The 19,830-nt window shown below is 44.4% G+C and overlaps 1 protein-coding gene across 6 annotated transcripts in view; it reads left to right on the top strand.

Moving 5' to 3' along the window:
* Fam81a (family with sequence similarity 81 member A) overlaps window positions 1-7,376 on the top strand; it is a 39,600-nt gene extending 32,224 nt beyond the window's left edge. For all 6 annotated transcript variants that reach the window (XM_069995283.1, XM_069995287.1, XM_069995284.1 and 3 more), the window contains exons 6-9: window positions 1,294-1,400; window positions 3,520-3,655; window positions 4,221-4,416; window positions 5,017-7,376. In XM_069995283.1, coding sequence (XP_069851384.1) covers window positions 1,294-1,400; window positions 3,520-3,655; window positions 4,221-4,416; window positions 5,017-5,141 — 564 coding nt within the window. In that variant the 3' untranslated portion in view covers window positions 5,142-7,376. The remainder of the gene's footprint in view (window positions 1-1,293; window positions 1,401-3,519; window positions 3,656-4,220; window positions 4,417-5,016) is intronic.
* Window positions 7,377-19,830: the final 12,454 nt, after the last annotated feature.

Raw genomic sequence — 19,830 nt, 5'->3', positions numbered from 1 at the left:
CCCAGGACAGAAAGATAGATAGATAGAGATAGATAGATAGATAGATAGATAGATAGATAGATAGATAGATAGATAGAAAAAGAGAGAAAGAAAGAAAGAAAGAAAGAAAGAAAGAAAGAAAGAAAGAAAGAAAGAAAGAAGGGAGGGAGGGAGGGAGGGAAGGAAGGAAGGAAAGGAAGGCAGGAAGGCAGGCAAGAAGGAAGGGAGGGAGGGAGGAAGGGAAGGAAAAAGGGAGGGAGGGAGGGAGGGAAGGATAAACTTATCTCTTAACTACCTCCAGTAAAGATTTGAAGCTACTGATATAAAAAACAAAACTAGATACTATAAAACTATGACGAAAAAATTAAAAGACAGGTCCCTTTTGTTTTTAACGAACAGGTAAGGCTACAATTATTATACCAGAAAATAAATGCAAGGAAATCTTGTTTGCCTGCAGCCCAGCCAAGTAAAATACAGAAAACCATCAGACACATGCTTTGTTTTTGTTCTGAATAGGATGAATGTCACAAGTCTGGACCATTGTAGTTCTTGTGGAAAATGTGAACACTTCACATGAGTTTTGGTCAAAAGCCAAGAGTAGGCAGTAGGAGAAAGGATCAGGAGGGGTACAGGGGTCTTCACTGCTGAATAGACTTGATATAGACTAAATCTGTCACCTGGATGGATGTGTGTGTGTGTGTGTGTGTGTGTGTGTGTGTGTGTGTGTGTGTGTGTGTCCTGGGGATTGAACTCAGGGCCTGGGTTCTGTCAATTAGCTTTTTTTGCTCAAGGCAAAGTGGTACTCTATCACTTGAGCCACAACTCCACTTTTTTGTTGTTGTTTTTGCTGGTTAACTAAAGATAAGAGTCTCACAGATTTTTCTTCCTGGGCTGGCTTCAAACCATGATCCTCAAATCTCTGCCTCCTGAGTAGCTAGGATTACAGGTGTGAGCCACAGGTACCCAGCTAGGATGGATTTTTGTAAGTGACTGAAATTGAACTCTTTGTGAGTTGTAGCCACGGCGATGGTAAAGATGACTTGGTTCATGCCAATTGATTGAAGAGCTGCTCCTGGGCAGCACTGTGGCCCCCTTGCTCGGGAAGTGTGAAGTTTAGGGCTGAGGGTGTGCAGTGTTTTGGCAGAGCGCCCAGCTTTGACTTTTCATGGGCGTTTAAATAGGAAAATGGAAGTGGAAACACGAGGTGAATTCATAATGAACTCACTGAGTTGGATCTTGCTGCCATCGGTTCACATAGAGCTTATGAGATGTTTTCCTGAGGTGTGATATTTACGAACAAACCTTCTCTTCCAGATTTCTCAGCTTTTGAACAGAGTGGATTTGTCGATCTCAGAGCAGAGCACCAAATTGAAGATGTCCCACCGAGACAGTAATCACCAGCTTCAGCTTTTGGATACTAAGTAAGGAATCTGTTCATTAAAAACAGTTGGCGATTGTATAAACTCTGACTTTATGCCACACTATAGGTTGTTTTTTTAAAAATTTCTCCCAACATCACGTGATCTGATGGAATGCACCCTATCTGAAATCACCTGAGATAATCTGATAGAACACACACACACACACACACACACACAGAGGGTATTTTTGCCAAAGGATAACTTGAATCAAATGATGGAGAAATTATTCAGATAAACATGGTTCCAAGGTTGTAAACTGACTGGGTGATATTATTTTAGGAACGAGATAGATCCATTGCTGTGACTGCAGTGTAACTCTAAGATCAGTGGTCCAAGGCAAGAAGCCAGGACAATGGCAGTGTGGTGTTCACTGATGCCCCAGCTCTAGCTGGATATAAGAATCAATCCATAGCTTTGGGGTTTTTTTTGTTTTGTTTTGTTTTTTGTTGGTTGTGGGGCTTGAACTCTGGGCCTAGGGGCTGTCCCTCAGCTCTTCAGCTCAAGGCTAGAGCTCTACCACTTGATCCACAGAGCCACTTTCAGTTTTCTGCATGGTTTATTGGAGATAAGAGTCTCAGGGGCTTTCCTGCCTGGGCTGGCTTTGAACCAAGATCCTCAGATCTCAGCCTACTGAGTAGCTAGGATTACAGGCATAAGCCACCAGCGCCTGACCATAGCTTTGTTTTAAAGGATGTGACTAGAAATGTGAACTTATGACATGGCATGTGTCACACCTAGCTGCAAGGGAGTCTGGTAAATGTAGTCTCTGCCTAGGCATTCTTGTACCTTATTGATCTTAGATAGCTGCTGCTTTTTTGAATGTGTGTGTGTGTGTGTGTGTGCCAGTTCTGAGGCTTGAATTCAGGGCCTGGGCACTGTCCCTGAGCTTCTTTTTCTCAAGGCTAAGGCTTTACCACTTGAGCCACATCTCTCTTTCTGGCTCTTTTGGGTGGTTAATTGGAGATAAGAGTCTCATGGATTTGGGTTGGGAAGTTGGCTCAGTGGTAGAGCGCTTGCCTTGCATGCATGAGGCCCTGGGTTCGATTCCTCAGCACCACATAAGCAAAAAGAAAAAAGCCGGAAGTGGCGCTGTGGCTCAAGTGGTAGAGTGCTAGCCTTGAGCTAAGAGCTGAGGGACTGCGCCCAGGCACAGAGTTCAGGCCCCACAACCGGACCCGAAAAAAAAAAAAAAAAAAAAGAGTCTCATGGACTTTCCTGCCCAGGCTGGCTTTGAACCATGATTTCCAGATCTCAGCCTCAAGTAGCTAGGATTACAGGTATAATCAACTGTTTCCCAGCCTTTTCTTTTCTTTTTCTGGTTCTGGGCCTTAAACTTTGGGTCCAAGCACTGACCCTAAGATCCTTTTGCTCAAGGCTAGTGTTCTATCACTATATAAGTGGTGTACCACTTCCAGCTCTCAACTTTGCTAGTTTCTTATAAAGAACAAGAAAACAGGTGTCACAAGACAGCTGCACTCCAGTGGGTGTTTGTTACCATTATGACTGAATCACATACCTATACTGTATATATATTATTCTATGCTTCCATTGTATATCATAATAAAAATAAGAAAAAATACTAAGACTTTGGAAAGGGAAAGGATTGGAGGAATAGAAGGTTAGAAGAATTCCTCCTATTTTCCTTCTTATTGATTGATGATGATATTGGGGCTTGAACTCCAGGCTTGGGCACTGTCTCTTGGCTTTTTCATTCAAGGCTGGTGCTCTACCACTTAAGCCATAGCACCACTTCTGGCGTTTTGGTACTTAATTGGAAATAAAAGTCTCACAAACTTCCTTGCTTGTCTGTCCTGGAACTGTGACATTCAGATCTCAGACTCTTGAGTCGCTAGGATTACAGGCATGAGCAACTAGTGCTCAAATCATCAAGTTCTTTTCTTTTTTATCCTCCTGGCCTCTGTACTTCCCAACTTAGTGCCAAGGGCAATCCTAGAAAACATAAATGTCATTTTTGGTGGGACAGGGTTTTATGCAGGTATATGTATTAGTCATCAAAAACCCAATAGACATATATTGAAGTTGTTCAATGTTACCTAAAATTCATTTAACAATCAACTTGTTTATCTGCTTCTCATTTTATTTTATCATCTTATTTTAGATTTAAAGGTACAGTTGAAGAACTCAGTAACCAGATTTTATCTGCACGGAGTTGGTTGCAACAGGAACAAGAACGGATAGAAAAAGAACTTTTACAGAAAATAGATCAGCTTTCTTTAGTTATAAAGGAAAACAGTGTAGGTATTGATGTTTGCCAATGATTTAGCAGTTATATCCAGTGGTGGGGGCGGCTACAAGATTGACCCATACCTAGCAACTGACCATTAATTTATTTGTAACCACCTAAATTAAGCAGGCAATTATTTCATGGCTCACATTTGTGTGTGTGTGTGTGTGTGTGTGTGTGTGTGTGTGTATGTGTGTGTGTATGTGTGTGTGTGTGTGAGTGTGTGTGTGTGTGTGTGTGTGTGTGTGTGTGTGTGTGTGTGTGTGTGCATGCCTGCTTGCCAGTTCTGGGACTTGAACTCAGGGCCTGGGTGTTATCCCTGAGCTTCTTTTCCTCAAGGTTAGTTAGTGCTTTGCCATTTGAGCCACAGCACCACTTCCAGCATTTTATTTTGGGTAGTTAATTGGAGATAAGAGTCTCATAGACTTTCCTGCCCAGGGCTGGCTTTGAACTGTGATCCTCAAGTCTCAACCTTCTGATTAGCTAAGATTATAGGTGTGAGCCACCAGTGCCTGGCAACATGTGTAGACTGTGTTTCTGCAATAACCAAGTCTAATTCTTTCTGGGCCCCTCAGGGAGCCAGTGAAAGGGACATGGAGAGGAAGCTCAGCCAGATGTCAGCCAGGCTTGACAAAATCGAAGAGAGTCAAAAGAAGAATATGGAAGGACACAGGACCAAGCAGGAGGAAGAGAAGGTACAGGGGCGGATCAGCAAGCTGGAGCTCCAGATGAATGAAGACATAAAGGAAATGAAAGCAGAAGTGAATGCCGGTAGGTCCCAAACAAAACACTTGCTTTATCTTCTTTGTTCTCATCCCTCCCTCCCTCCTTCCTTTTATTTTTTTGTTGGTTGCGGGGCCGGAACTCTGGGCCTGGGCGCTGCCCCTCAGCTCTTCAGCTCAAGGCTAGCACTCTACCATTTGAGCTATAGTGCCACTTCCGGCTTTTTCTGCTTATGTGGTGCTGAGGACTTGAACCCAGGGCCTCAGGCATGCAAGGCAAGCGCTCTACCACTGAGCCATCTTCCAAGCCCTCCCCTCCCCCACACACCATCTTTTACTTTATTTATTTATTTTTTAATTTTTGCTGGTCCTGGGGCTTGAACTCAGGGCCTGGATGCTGTCCCTGACCTTTTCTTTTTGCGTAAGGCTGGTATTCTGCAACTTGAGCCACAGCTCTCCTTCTGGCTTTTTGGTGGTTCCTTGGAGATAAGAGTCTCATGGACTTTCCTGCTCAGGCTGACTTCAAACCACGATCCTCAGATCTGAGCCTTCTGAGTAGCTAGGACTATATAGGCGTGAGCCACCAGTGCTGGGCTTAATGTATTCCGTTTCAAACACTAACTCTTGTGAAATTTCTGTTTTCTTGAAGGGTTTACAGCCATCTATGAAAGCATAGGATCCCTCAGGCAAGTTCTCGAGGCCAGGATGAAACTGGATAAGGACCAGCTACAGAAGCAGATTCAACAGATGCAGAAGCCGGACGCGCCCATGTGAACAAAGCTCAGCCAGGGACCGAAGAGATGGTTTTGCTAGTGAGGCTTGGACCCTGATCCCCTAGTAGCCAGGCCTCCTCTACATTCAGGACTGTCCCGTCCATGGCGTGCATGTGCCAAGAAATACGTTTTTATGGGTCTCAATGTTTACTTTGAGTCTTGGAAACACTTTTTTTCTGTATAAATATATGATATACAATTTTTACCACTTGATTTGACTTCTTTGAATTCAGTGGAGCTCCTTCATCCCTGTCAGATTTTTTTTTTTTGGTGTGTGTGTGTGTGTGTGTGTGTGTGTGTGTGCCGGACCTGGGACTTGAACTCAGGGCCTGGACACTGTCCCTGAGCTTTTTTTTTTTGCTCCAGGCTAGTGCTCTACCACTTGAACCACAGCTCCACTTCTGGCTTTTTGGTGGTTCATTGGAGATAAGAATCTCCCAGACTTTCCTGCCTGGGCTGGCTTCAAACTTCATCCTCAAATTTCAGCTTCCTGAGTAGCTGGGATTACAGGTGTGGGCCACCGGTGCCACCTGGCTCCCATCAGATTTTGAAAGGTTTTAATCTTATTTATTTTATGATCAAAAGACTTCATTGATTTTCAATGCCTGATGCTCTAGCCAAGACAATTTGCTATTTTGGAAAAAAAAAATGTTGTGGAGAATTTTTTTAAATGAAGAAACTAAAGGAGATGCCACAGCATTGTGTTGCTCCTTTCCCTAAATTAATAGAATATTCCCAAATAGAATTCAATTTTTGAGGCCATGTTTGGATTTTATTGCTGTTCTGTGTGTGTTTTGTATATTGATTATTTTCCTGTAAATCTTCTGTGTTTTGTAAAGAAGAGATTTAACACTTTAAACAAGAACAACAAGCCTACCATTTATGTAATGAAAATAGTTTAAAAAAATTGATGAGTGCCATGTAAACCAAACGGAAGCATAAGATCTAGATCATCTGAGGCACAATGTTTATCACCACCTAGCGATATACTGGGTTTTAATATTTAAAACTATTTTTGATTTATCTACAGCCTGTATAATGATAGCCATATATTTAATATTGGAGTCGTGCTGCACAATCAGTTTATTGTACAACCAGTGATTCCTCTATTATAACAGAATGGGAGAATTTTTCAGACTTTATGATGTCTCTAAATATTTCCAAAATTGGTGCAATGTGCTGGGGTTTCTAAATACTCCCTGTAACTATGTTCTTGTGCCTTGGTTTTATCATGCCAGAGCACCATACCTGATAAAAAGCTTTGCCAACAAAGTCAAAGGTGTGATAATGCATCCTAGTTACATAAAAGGGGGAACATACATATTGTGTGTGTGTATGTGTGTGTGTGTGTGTGTTGGTACTGGGGCTTGAACTCAGGGCCTGGGCGCTGTTCCTTAGCTTTTTTGCTCAAGGCTAGTGCTCTACCACTTGAGCCACAGCTCTCCTTCTGGCTTTTTTGGTGGTTCATTGGAGAGAAGAGTCTCACAGACTTTCCTGCCCCAGCTGGCCTCGAACCGTGATCCTCATTTCTCAGCCTTCAGGCTGAAATTACAGGAAGGATTACAGGTATGAGCCACCAGTGCCCAGCCTTGTTTTTTTTTTTTTTAAATGTCCTAGTGTTTGGATTAATGTTAAGATGCAAATCTTTCAGTATTACTAATGAACTAGAAATTCATACTTTTTGTATGGGCCATGAATCCAATGGATATTGCATTTTTAAAGACTATGTGCTGGTACTCGGGCTTGAACTAAGGGTCTTGCATTCTTGCTTGGCTTTTTCAGCTGAAGGCTGGCACTCTAGTACTTGAGTCACAGCTCCACTACTGGTATTTTGCTGGTGATTTGAGATAAAGAGTCTTATAGACTTTCCTGACCGGGCTGGTTTTGAACTGTGATCTTCAGATCTAAGCTTCCTCTAAGATCACAGGCATGAACCATTCGGCGCCCAGCATTTGCATTTCTATGTCTGTCAAAATGTTCACTCTGAGCAACTTAGTAGAGTGTGGCTGTTCCGTCAAACGCCATATTTAACAAGTCATGGAAAACTTGGCCTGTGATGTTGGTTCACGGTGGGGCACTGCGCGAGCACACCAGTATTTACAACACTGCTTTTCCTTTTTATGTTAAAATGAAACAAAAAAAAATCCCATTTTTGTCATTCTGTTTGTAAGGACTCAGGAAAATAAAAACATTTTCTATATTTCAGGACAAATTAAAAATGAAATATTGAACTGGCTCTTACTGTTGACTCCTATAAAATATGCTGGTAACATACAGAATATTTTATTTATTTATTGTTGTCTTTGTGCAGGTACTGGGGGACTTGAACTCAGGGCTTCTCACGCTCACTTGGCTTTTTCTGCTCAAGGCTGGAACTCTACCATTTGGGCCATAGCACTAGCTTGAGCTCTTTTGCTGGTTAGTTTGGAGATGGGAGTCTTGTGGACACTTCTGCCTACGATCCTCTAGATCTCTGCCTCCTGACTAGCTAGGATTACAGGTGTGAGCTGCCAGCTCCTGGGCTCTTTTATTCTTAATCACTTGATCTTTTTTTTTTTTTTTCTAATTTGGATTCAGAAGAAGTGATATATGGACCCTCCCTGTCATCCAGTATGGTTTACCATTCCTTGGCCCAAATCTTGTCATCTCTGTCTACTCCAAAGACAAAAGGTCAATACTTCTTTATGTCTATCTCTAGTAGAGATAGACAGAGGGCTGTTTCCACAATTCAGCATGAGCCACATCAGAGAGCCACGCCCCCTTCCCTTCTCTCTCCTCTGAGGTCTGTATGGAGGGAGGCTCAGCATATCAGATGCCTGCAGGAGGTGCATGGGGGGAGGGCAGGGTGGTCCAGGGGGTGATGTAAACAGGTGATTCGGTTGAATTTCTCAGGGTGCCCCCCCATTTTGCCAGCCCCATGTTATGGGCTGTTCCAGGAACTCCCCATCCAGAGCGATGGGGTGGGGGGTAAAAAGCTATTCATGCCCCGAAGCCCCCATCCCTCATCAAGTCAGAGTCTGTGGGGAGGGGGCGGGCATCAGTGTGTGTCAAGGCCCCCTGACCTTGTGGGGGCGGGGAGGGGTTATCCAGCTACAACCCGGAGATTACTCTGCTTCCCCAAGTTACAAGGACAATCAGCTTCCGTGTTCTTTCCTTTACCACAAATTTGCAATAAAAAAAAAAATAACATTTCCAACATGGATGTGGTCTGTGTGCTTTGTTAAATTTAGTCTGAGGTACAAGCTCAATTTTGGTAAATTACTTTAGGGAAGAGAGTTGGTACTGGGGCTTGAACTCAGGCCCTGGGCCCTGTCCCTTACCCTGAGAGCTCAAGGATGGCACTTTACCACTTGAGCCCCAGCTCCACTTTCAACCTTCTGCTGATTAGCTGGAGATAAAGAGTCTCACGAGCTGGGTTGCTGGTGGCTCACGCTGTCATCCTAGCTACTCAGGAGGTTGAGATCTGAGGATCATGGTTCAAAGTCAGCCTGGGCAGGAAAGTCCATGAGACTCTTATCTCCAATGAACCATAAGAAAACCAGAAATGATGCTGTGGCTCAAAGTGGTAGAGTGCTAGCCTTGAGTAAAAAAGCTTAGGGAGAGTACCCAGGCCCTGAGTTCAAGCCCATGACTGACCATCTTCGCCCCCCAACATACACACAAAGGAAAAAAAGCCTCAGGGACTTTCCCACGTGGACTGGCTTCAAACCAAGATCCTCAGATCTCAGTCTCTTGAGTAGTTAGGATTATAGGCCAATCTTGTGCTTGACTGAAGGCCTAGAACTTTTGAGCTAAATTCCTGGCCCAGTGATTGTAATTAGTTTATGGTGGGTGTCTCACACAATGGTGGATGGTATCTGATGACTTTTGCTCCTGATCACTGATGATTATATTTGCTGTATTTTCAAACTTGTGAAACTTCAGCTTGATTGAGGCCTGAATAAAGCAAAGGTCTGGCTGAGATGCAGAAGGGGAGAGGAACAAAGATGTTCATGGATTTGCCTCCCTGTAGTTCAGTTCCACTGCGTCTCTTCCCTGAATCTTAGGAGATTCATGGACTTTTGCTGCTTTCTTGTAGTCAGGAATGGGAGCAACAATAAAACTTACAAGAGGGAGAATCCAGGACCAAGAAAAAGGCTTCGACAGCTCAACCCTTATTTTTAAGAGCAGGGAACAAGTATCCAAGAAGTCACTAGTGGGCATTGCAGGAAAGTAGAAGATGCAGGTGGCAGCTATAATACTGATCTCCCACAGCTCTGCCCTGATATGGCAGAGTGCAAAACAGACAACAAATTCCACCCTTATTGAGAGGTCACTATAGTGAAAGGTGAATACCAAAGAAAATAAATGAGGGGATAAAAAACACCAGGTAAGTGCTCTAGAGGGCAACACTCAGGAGATGGAGGAAGTGCCAGGAGAGGAGATGGAGGCCAAAATAAGATGGTAAGAAACGTTTTCTGGTCAGGCACCGGCAGGAGGCTAATATCTGAGGACTGTGGTTTGAAGCCAGCCGGGGTAAGAAAGTCTGTGAGACTCTATCTCCAACTAACCACCAAACAGCCAGAAGTGGAGCTATGGATCAAGTGGTAGAACAGCCAGAAGTGGAGCTATGGATCAAGTGGTAGAGCACTAGCCTTGAATGAAAAAGTTCAAGCCCCAGAACCAGCACCCCTGCTCAAGAAAGAGAAAGTGTGTGTGTGTGTGTGTGTGTGTGTGTGTGTGTGTGTGTGTGTGTGTGTGTGTGTGTGCTGGCACTAGGGCTTGAACTCAGGGTCTGGGCACTGCCCCTTAGCTTTTTCACTCAAGGCTGGTGCTCTACCACTTGAACCACAGATCCACTTCTGTTTTTTTTTCTTTAGTGATTAATCAAAGATAAGAATCTCATGGGCTTTCCTGCTCAGGTCTGCCCGGAATTGAGACCCTAACATCTCAGCCTTCTAAGTAAACTAGGATTATGGGTGAAGTAATCTAATTGTTGTTGTTGTTTATGTGTTACTGAGGAATTGAACCCAGGGCCTCATGCTTGTTAAGCAAACACTCTACCACCAAGCCACATTCACAGCCCCCTCTAATTTTGTTAATTAGTCTTTCTAAGGGGTCTGTGTTGGGGGGTGTCATAGAATGTTGGTGACCACTGAATTGATCCCTTCTAACACCGGATTGCAGGAAAAGTGTGTTTGTGCATATTACCTCTTTTCACTCTGTTATTTCTGGGAGTGTGAAGAATAAATCTGATTCCAGGCTTCTCTTTCATGTGTGTGTGTGTTCCAAAATTTAGAAAGTCTCCATTCATCTGGTTTTACCAGACTCAGGAAGCAGAAATCATCTCAGTTTAACCTTACCCCAGTTCTTTGTCTAAGATAAGCCCAGGATTATTTTGCTCTACCACTAGATGGAGGAGTAAGCTAAAAAGCTAAGTTTTGGTACTGTTCCTCTTCCAAAGGTTTTAAATAAGGATGAATCCACACAGGTCTTGGACTTTGCTCTAATTTTATCCTAAAGACTAAGCCTATAGATTCTCATTTGCAGCTGAAGAAGCCAGAGTTGTTCATTTTAACTGAACTTTGAATGAGAGGCTTTGAGTTCAAGTCCCAGTAGTAAATTAAAAAAGAAAATTAAAAAAAAAGGAAATGCTGTCAGTGGTAAAAATTTCCTCTTTACATTGTGATGTTGGATTCCTCAAATCTTGAATCCCCCCCCCCCCCCAGGAATACAAATGGTATTATAATGTCTAGAAAGTGACCAACTGTTCATAGATAATAAGTGTTGTTGAATACATGATCATTACAGTAGCCCCTACCCCTGAATCCACTGGGAATCCATCCAAAGCCTGCAGTGGATACCTGAGCCTGACAGATAGCTTGTGTTTTCCTATATGTACACACCTGTGATAATGTTTAATCTACAAACTAGACGCAGTAAGAGATGAACCACAATACCTAATCATAAAATAGGACCATTAGGCAAGCAGCATCAGTGGCTTACACCTGTAACCCAAGCTTCTCAGGAAGCTGAGATCTAAGGATCTAGGTTTGAAGCCAGGCTGGGCGGGAAAATCTTTGAGACTCTCCTCTCCAATGAACCAGCAAAAAGCTGGAAGTAGAGCTGTGGCTCAAGTGGTAGAGCACCAGCCTTGAGTGAAAAAGCTAAGGGACAACACTAGGCTGTGAGTTCAAGCTCCAGGATCAGCACGCATGCACACACACACACACACACACACACACACACACACACACACACACACACACACACACACACACACACTTGTATATATATAGGCTAAGAGTGTAGCAATTCTCAGAGCAGGCTGCGCCCTGGGGTGGCTGGCTGCTTTCATGTGCCAATGCTTTGCTCAGACCCGGATGTAATCAGCATGGAGTGTTGTGAGCCCTGGGGTTATTTCCCAGAGTCCTGGCCAATTCCAACACGGAATCCAGCTCACTAAGCTTGGTTGTCTTTGTAGAGTTTGGTAAATCACAGGAAGGTACAAGAACCCGTTTCTAGAAAGTTCCGAGTGATGCCAAGTCTTACCCATGAAAGGTTTAGGCCAACAGCCTTGGTATTACTGGTTGGGAGGTCATGAGGGACTTAGAGCCTAACGTGGCCCACAAATAGCCCTGGTGGACTGGGGTGCAGGAGTCTCTCTTCCACTCCTACCCCTGCTTTCTTTCCAGAACCTTGGCCACCCTCTAGGGGAGGAGCATTTTCTCTCCAGGCACCCTGACTGCTGGGGAGCTCACATACACTCTCCTTTCAGGCCAGGAAAAACAGGGGGGGGGGGGCTGGGAAGGTGGCTCAGTGGTAGAGCACTTGCCTTGCATGCATGAGGCCCTGGGTTCCATTCCTCAACACCACATAAGCAGAAAAAGCCGGAAGTGGTGTCATGGCTCAAGTGGTAGAGCACTAGCCTTGAGCTGAAGAGTTGAGGGACAGCGCCCAGGCCCAGAGTTCAGACCCCACAACTGACAAAAAGGGGGGGGGGCTCAGAATCCATTTGGCTGCAGGCCTTTCCACGTTCAGAGTCACCTGGCATCAACCATTCTGATGATCAAAGGCCCCAGGAAGCTGCTCTTAGATTTTAGTTGCTTTCTTACTTTGTTTGGCCAAGAGTTTGCCCTGCAGGGCTCAGAAGGTAGAAGCTGGTCAGGGCTGCTACGGGTACCTAAAAGGGCATGGCTAAGAGGAAAGTTGGGTTATATTCCCAGTAGTGTGTGTGTGTGTGTGTGTATCCTGAGGTTTGAACTCAGGGCCAGGACACTGTCCCTTAGCTTTTCTTCCTGCAGGTTAGATCTCTACCACTAAAGTCACAGCTCCACGTCTGGCTTTTGGGTGGTGAATTGGAAGTCCACATTGTGATCAACCCAGGCCCTGCGTGATCTTCTCTGCCCTCTCATTTCTTCTCTCCTCATAACAGTTGGCTCTGCCCACATTATCTTATGTGTTCTTCCTCCAACTCATTTCTACCTCAGGGCCTTTGTACTTGCTGTTTCCCCACCTAGCTACCCAGTTTTCTCATTTAATTCAAGTTATTACTCAAGTGCCTTTTTCTAGCGGGGAAGAATGCCAGGCAATAAAAAGTGCTCAAAACTCTTCTCGGAGGCTGAAGGTATAGCTCAGTGGTAGAGTGCTTGCCTAGTATGTGCAAAGACCTGGCTTTGATCCCCCTTATCATGGGAAAACAAACAACAAAAATCCCCAAACGAAGCCAAAAACCCAGCTGGGAATGTAGGTTAGTGCTAACACTCTAGCAGTAACGTGCTAGAAGCCTAATGTGCCTAACATGCGTGAAGCCCTCGGTTCTATTCCTCAGTACACAGAAAAAGCTGAAAGTGGTGCTGTGGCTCAAGTGGTAGAGTGCTAGCCTTGAGCAAAAGAAACTCAGGGAGCCCGGCGCTGGTGGCTCACGCCTGTCATCCTAGCTATTCAGGAGGCTGAGATCTGAAGATCGCGGTTCAAAACCAGCCCAGGCAGGAAAGACTGTGAGACTCCTCTCTCCAATAAAGCACCAGAAAACCGGAAGTGGCGCTGTAGCTCAAGTAGTAGAGTGCTTGTGCTTGCCTTGAGCTGAAGAGCTGAGGGACAGAGCCCAAGCCCAGAGTTCAAGCCCCATGACCACCACCACCAACAACAAAAGAAACTCAGGGACAGTGCCCACGCCCTGAGTTCAAGCCCCAGGACTGGCTAAAACAAATAGCTCAGGCATGGTGGTGCCCACCTGTAAGACCCTTACTCAGGAGGCTGAGGCAGGGAGATCAAACCTTTGAGGCCAGCTGGAGCTATCCAGTGAGTTCCAGACCATAGAGAGACCATGTCTCAAACTGCTCCCTGGACACCCAGAGTGTTGAGAGTAGATGAAAAGGGGGGGATCTCCAATGACGTAATGCCTTTATGGGTTCATTATACAATGTAAACACGTGCAATGCTTTTACAAAAGCAGTGGAGGGTAGAGGGTGTGCGCTTGCGCGAGCCTCTCCAGAGCCATTAGCTCTCAAACAGCAGCAACAAGGGTCAGAACCTATCCTGCTAAAGAAAGGCCACGCCTGTAGGCTGCAAGTTCCGTGTGCGCATGCGTGCCAGGCCATTTGGCGTTTGGGCCTGGACTTCCCTAGAATTACCAATGAATCTCTCCATGGAGAAACACTCTCAGGGAAGCAGCGCTGTGAGTTTGGTTGTGCTGGCTCACACCAGTCATCTCAGCTACTCGGGGAAATGGAAAGCAGGAGGATCATGGGTCAGGGGTCAGCCCAGGCAACAAGTTAGCAAGATGCCATCTCGCCATCTCAGTCAATAAGCTGGGCTGGAGTGGCAGGCACCTTGGGAATTAGAGCGATGTGGGAGGCAGACGTAGGAGGATCCTGGTGTGAGGCTGGCTCTGGACAAACGTATTAGACCCTCATTGAAAAATAAAAGAAGTTTTGGAGAGGTGGCTCAAGTGGTAGTGCAAAGGTCCTGAGTTCCAACCCTAGAGATGCAAAAAGAAAACAATAACCCCCCCCAAAAAAACTCGTCTGTGAATTTTGCCTGTTCTGAAGGTATAATGGTAACATTACCGAAAGGACAATATGTCAGGACTAGATGTTTCTCAGGCAGTTTATTTGTTGTTATTCGCAGCTAGAATGTTTGGCCCTCTTTTTGTTTATGTGTGCCAGTACGGGGGCTTGAATTCATGGCCTCCTGCTTTCACTTGGCTTCCCCTGCGCCCCTCAATGCTTGAGCCACACCTTCACTTCTGGCTTTTTGCTGATACATCAGCGCTAAGAGTCTCACAGACTTTCTTGGCTTTGAACCACGATCTTCAGATCTCAGCCTTCAGAGTAGCTAGGATGACAGGTGTGAGCCACTGGAGCCCAGCTGGTAAATGCAATTTTGACAGCAATCCTGAAGCTCTAGGGACAAAGGCCCTTCCCCCCCCCCTCCCCCCGCCCTTCCTAGTGACATGATAGGAAGAGAAGTAATCCTGGACTCAAATCTCACTCCAGCTCTATAGCAAGAATCCCCAATGTCTCCTCTACCTCCACGTTCTGCTAATACATTTAGAAAGTTGGTTATATTTATTCATTTATGTCTTTATTTAATGCCCATCCTGGGGCTTGAACTCAGGGCCTGGGTACTGTCCCTGACTTGTTATGTTCGTGGCTAGCACTCTACCACTTGAGCCAAAGCTCCACTTCTGGCTTTTTGGTGGTTCACTGGAGATAAGAATCTCACCGACTTTCCTGTCTGGGCTGGCTTTGAACTGAGATCCTGAGTTCTCAGCCTCTTGTGTAGTTAGGATAAAGGCACACACAGAGTAGGGCTGGGAAGGTGGATCAGTGGTAGAGTGCTTGCCTCTCATGCATGAGGCCCTGGGTTTGATTCTTCAGCACCACATAAGCTGGAAATGGTGCTGTGGCTCAAGTGGTAGAGCACTCGCCTCAAGCTGAAGAGCTGAGGGACAGCGCCCAGGCCCAGAGTTCAGGCCCCACAACCCCAAACCCGCAGAGTCAATATTTAACCTTGCTTCCTTCATCTTCTTTATCAACATATTGATTCTAATTCCTGTATTGATTCTGGGTTCGCTGGGGCGTGAGGGCTCCTAAATGTCCTCTCCTGGCACCTGTCAGCTGCAAGCCCTTTATGACAATTTAGTAGCAATGGCATGACTCATGTCTGCCCATAAACTCTGGTCGGACGTAGGTAACTGATTTCATTACCTTTTTCTTGTTGGTTCTCTTCCTGTTTTCACTAAGCCGCATGTGTACACCCACACCCATTTATACTTCTAATTTTCAAAGCACCCCTTTAGAGCATGGGGACACTTTCCTACTCAAGGTAGTTTTTGTTTGTTTGTTTGTTTGAGCCACAACACCACTTCCGGCTTTTTCTGCTTATGTGGTGTTGAGGAATTGAACCCAGAGCCTCATGCATTCAAGGCAAGCACTCTACCACTGAGCCACTTTCCCAGCCCCTCAAGTTTTTTTTGTTTTTTTTATTGATAGCAAAATAAATGGGTACAACACAAGATTCTATCCCTTTGTGGCCAGAATCCAGTTGAAGAGTCTTCATGGGGGCTGGGAAGGTGGCTTAGTGGTAGGGTGCTGAACTAGTATGCATGAAGCCCTGGGTTTGGTTCCTTAGTACCACAAAAACTGAAAAAGTCAGAAATGGTGCTGTGGTTAAAGTGGCACAGTGCTAGCCTTGAGCAAAAGAAGCTCAGGGACATTGCCTAGGCCCTGAATTCAAGCCCTAGGATTGGCAAAAAAAAAAAAAAAAAAAAGTCTTCATGAATTGAGTATGATAGCTCACACCTGTCATCATAGTTAGGTGGGAGGCTGAGATCTCAGGATCATAGTCCCAAGCCAGAGTGGGCAAGAAAGTCTGTGAGACTGTTTGTTTGTTTTTTCGGTTAGGGGGCCAGGCGCTAGGCCTGGGTACTGTCCCTGAGTTCTGCAGCTCAAGGCTAACGCTCTACCACTTGAGCCACAGCGCCACTTCCAGTTTTCTAGTGGTTTATTGGAGATAAGAGTCTCACGGACTTTTTCTGCCCGGGTTGGCTTTGAACCTCGATCCTCAGATCTCAGCCTCCCAAGTAGCTAGGATTACAGGTGTGAGCCACTGGTGCCCTGTTCTGTGAGACTCTTCTCTCCAATGAATCACCAAAAAGCCAGACATGGAGCTGTGGCCTAAGTGGTAGAGCACTAGCCTTAAACACAAAACTCAGAGACAGTGCCCAGGCCCTGAGTTCAAGCCCCAGGACTTCACACACCCCAGGACTTCACACACACACACACACACACACACACACACACACACACAAACACACACACACACACACACACATACACTAGAAGAGATGAGAATTCTTTTATATGTTTAGATTGGACAGGAACTTCCTCATTATGACTGAAATGCTGGCATCCAAAAGAATAGGCATCTAAGTTTGACTCCATTCCAAATGGAGTCAACCCCTATCCCTTCATTTTGGGAAAAGAAAATATATGATGTAAGAAAAAGTAAAAAAACAAATGGCAAGCTGGGAATGTAGCTGCCACTTACCTCACAGGGTGACAGAGAAAAGATAAGCTCCCTAATATGGAAAGAACTGGAAGCATCAGAAAAGAACTGAAACCCCTAAAAAAGATATGCAAGGAATGAGAACAAATAGTTCACAGAAAAGGAAATAAAAATGGCTTCCAAACATAGGGAAAGGTGGGGCTGAAGCTTACATAAAAGGCGAATATAAATGAACACTAATGCTAAAATACCATTTTTCAGCTATCAGATTGGCAGAGTTGTCAAGTTGGGTAAAAATGCACTGTTGGAAAAGCCTATGAGCTAGCAGGCATTTCACACTCATGGAAGTGAACTTCAATTCTGTAGAAGAAATATGGACGATATCTGATCATCTATCAAAGTTACTGGTGCATCTATTCCATGACCTAGCAATTTAGCTTTTGGAGATATAAGGCGTAGTGTACATTCATGTACACTTATGTATATAAAAATTATTTATCATTGCTTCCTTTGGGAATAGTGAAGGATTAGGGACAAGTCCTTCAGTAGAAGGCTAGCTAGGAGAAATAGATATAATGTAAAGCTACACTATTGTAAGAAGGCAATATTCATGTGAAAGATCTCCAAGAAAGATCTGTTAAGTGAAAACCCACATCAAACCTCCAGCTGGATCAACAAACATCAAGGTGTAATAGAAAAATATGCTTATATTGCTCAGAAGTACAGAGTCATAAGACTATAGGCTGACATAGAAGGTACATAACAAACTAATAAAAATGGCCAATGTCAGCTGTGTATATTGGATGGCAGATCAAAAAATGAAAAAAATAAAAAAGGAAGGTAGGCACAAGGATTTTTTTCATTATCTCTGTGTGTGTGTGTGTGTGTGTGTGTGTGTGTGTGTGTGTGTGTGTGCTCACGCATGCCAGTCTTGGCTTGTTGGTTAAAATTGGAGATAAAGGTCCCATGGAATCCTTGTGGGGTGACTTTGAACCATGATCCTCAGATCTCAGCTTCCTGAGTAGCTAGGATTAAAGGACAAACCTGTAGCATCCAGCTCTAGCTGCATTTTTTTGTCTTTAATTCATAGAAAAGCCCCAATTCTCATTTATTTTGCCTTAAACACAAGAGTGAAAACATACGTTTCGCAGGGTATGAGCAAAGGCATACTATACTACCTTTTATTTCATACCAGGTAAGTGAACTTGTATGCACTTCATTGCTTTTACTGATGAACTACTAAAATCTCAGGACAATGCAAATCCAAGTGCTCCTATCACTCATATCAAAACAAACCTAGATTTCATGACAGACTTTGAACTCAGCAGTTACCTGAGTAACTCCAAGTTGGCTTTCCAACTTGGAGGAAACATTTTGGATCAGTGCCATATCGAAGTTATGTTACCTATTCAATGAGGACAAATGTGGGATCTATTACTTATTTTTCCTGCCACTCATTCCTTTTCTTCTCTAAAGTCTCTCAATCATTAAAGCTCCATCAAAGCTTATCTAATCCTCTTGTTATTTCTTTTTTTTCCCTTGTCCATCATGGGGCTTGAACTCTGGGCCTGGGTGTTGTCCCTCAGCTCTTCAGCTCAAGGCAAGCACTCTACCACTTGAGCCACAGCGCCACTTCCAGTTTTCTGGTGATTCACTGGAGATAAGAGTCTCCTGGACTTTTCCTGCCCAGGCTGGCTTTGAACTGGGATCCTTAGATCTCAGCCTCCTGAGTAGCTAGGATTACAGGTGTGAGCCAGGGCATCTGACTTATTTCTTAAATAGGTTTGTCATGCCATTTCATGTCATGCTTTTCAACTTATTTTTTTCTTGCTGATGTTGGGGATGGCCCCCAGAGCTCATGCATGCTATGTGCATTTTCTATCACTGAGCCACACTCCAATCCCTAGTTTGATTTGTGTGTGTGTGTGTGTGCCAGTTCTGGGGCTTGAATTTAGGGCCTGGGCACTGTCTCTGAGACTTTGTGCACAAGGCAAGTACTCTACCATTTGAGCCACAGCTCCACTCCTGGCTCTTAAATATTTTAGTGGTTAAGTGAGAGGTTTACACAGACTTTTCTGCCTTGACTGGCTTTGAACTGTGGATCCTCAGATCTCAGGTTCCCAAGCAGCCATTGATCATCACTGATGCCCGGCCTCCTGAGCCTGCTTACAGTGGCATCTCCCCTTGGTTCCAGCCCTTCCTCATTCTTCCAGTACTTTAGTCATTCTGGCTTTGTTGTTTCCCTGCCTGGGCCTTATGTCCATGTCCCTTTTTGTTCTCATAAATTGTCCCTTCTCATCTCACGTTTGGCTTTCTTTTCAGTTATCAAGTAAATCACCAACTTCTAAATTCAGATTTCTTCAGCATGTGCGAAACAGTGTAGGAGAATCCCAAACCAATGCCAACACAGAATTTTGTTACTTTAATTCAAGTTGTATGATCTATGGTAGCTGGGTTCAAAATGCTGGTTTTTTTAATATATACCTGGTTACTCTCTCCCATAATCTTTCTAGGTACTCATCATTGTTTTTATTTATTTCTTTCTTTCTTTCTTTCTTTCTTTCTTTCTTTCTTTCTTTCTTTCTTTCTTCCTTCCTTCCTTCCTTCCTTCCTTCCTTCCTTCCTTCCTTTCTCTTTCTTTCCTTCTTTCTTTCTTTCTTTCTTTCTTTCTTTCTTTCTTTCTTTCTTTCTTTCTTTCTTTCTTTCTTTCTTTCTTTCTTTCTTGCCAGTTCTGGGGCTTGAACTCAGGGCCTAGACACTGTCCCTGGGCTGTTTTGCTCAAGCCTAATAATGTTCTACCACTTTGAGCCACAGCATCACTTCCAATTTTGGGGGGACTTTTCTGCCCAGGATGGCTTCAAACCATGATCTCAGCCTCCTGAGTAGCAAGGATGGCAGATGTGAGCCCTGCTACCCAACTTATATCTCCATTCTTGTAATCTAATCCTTCCCATGTAATTCTTCTGTGTCAGCACCTCCGCAGTGACCTAAACTACCACTCTGAGTAGTTTGTGGCTTGAACTTTCCTATGCCTCAGCAAAATGTCACCACACCCTTTGACATCTTCCATCACTTCCTGTTCTTTATACTCAAGCACTCACTACTACCTGTTTATGGATCACCATTCATTCATTCATTCATTCTTTTTTTTTTTTTTTTTGGCCAGTTGTGAATTCTGGGCCTGGGCGCTGTCCTTC

This window comes from Dipodomys merriami, unplaced genomic scaffold (genome assembly GCF_024711535.1).
Source record: "Dipodomys merriami isolate MVZ:Mamm:240054 unplaced genomic scaffold, mDipMer1.0.p SCAF_48, whole genome shotgun sequence".
Lineage (NCBI taxonomy): Eukaryota > Metazoa > Chordata > Mammalia > Rodentia > Heteromyidae > Dipodomys > Dipodomys merriami.
The sequence above is the reverse complement of the archived record's forward strand: the minus strand, read 5'-3'. Positions and strand labels throughout refer to the sequence as shown.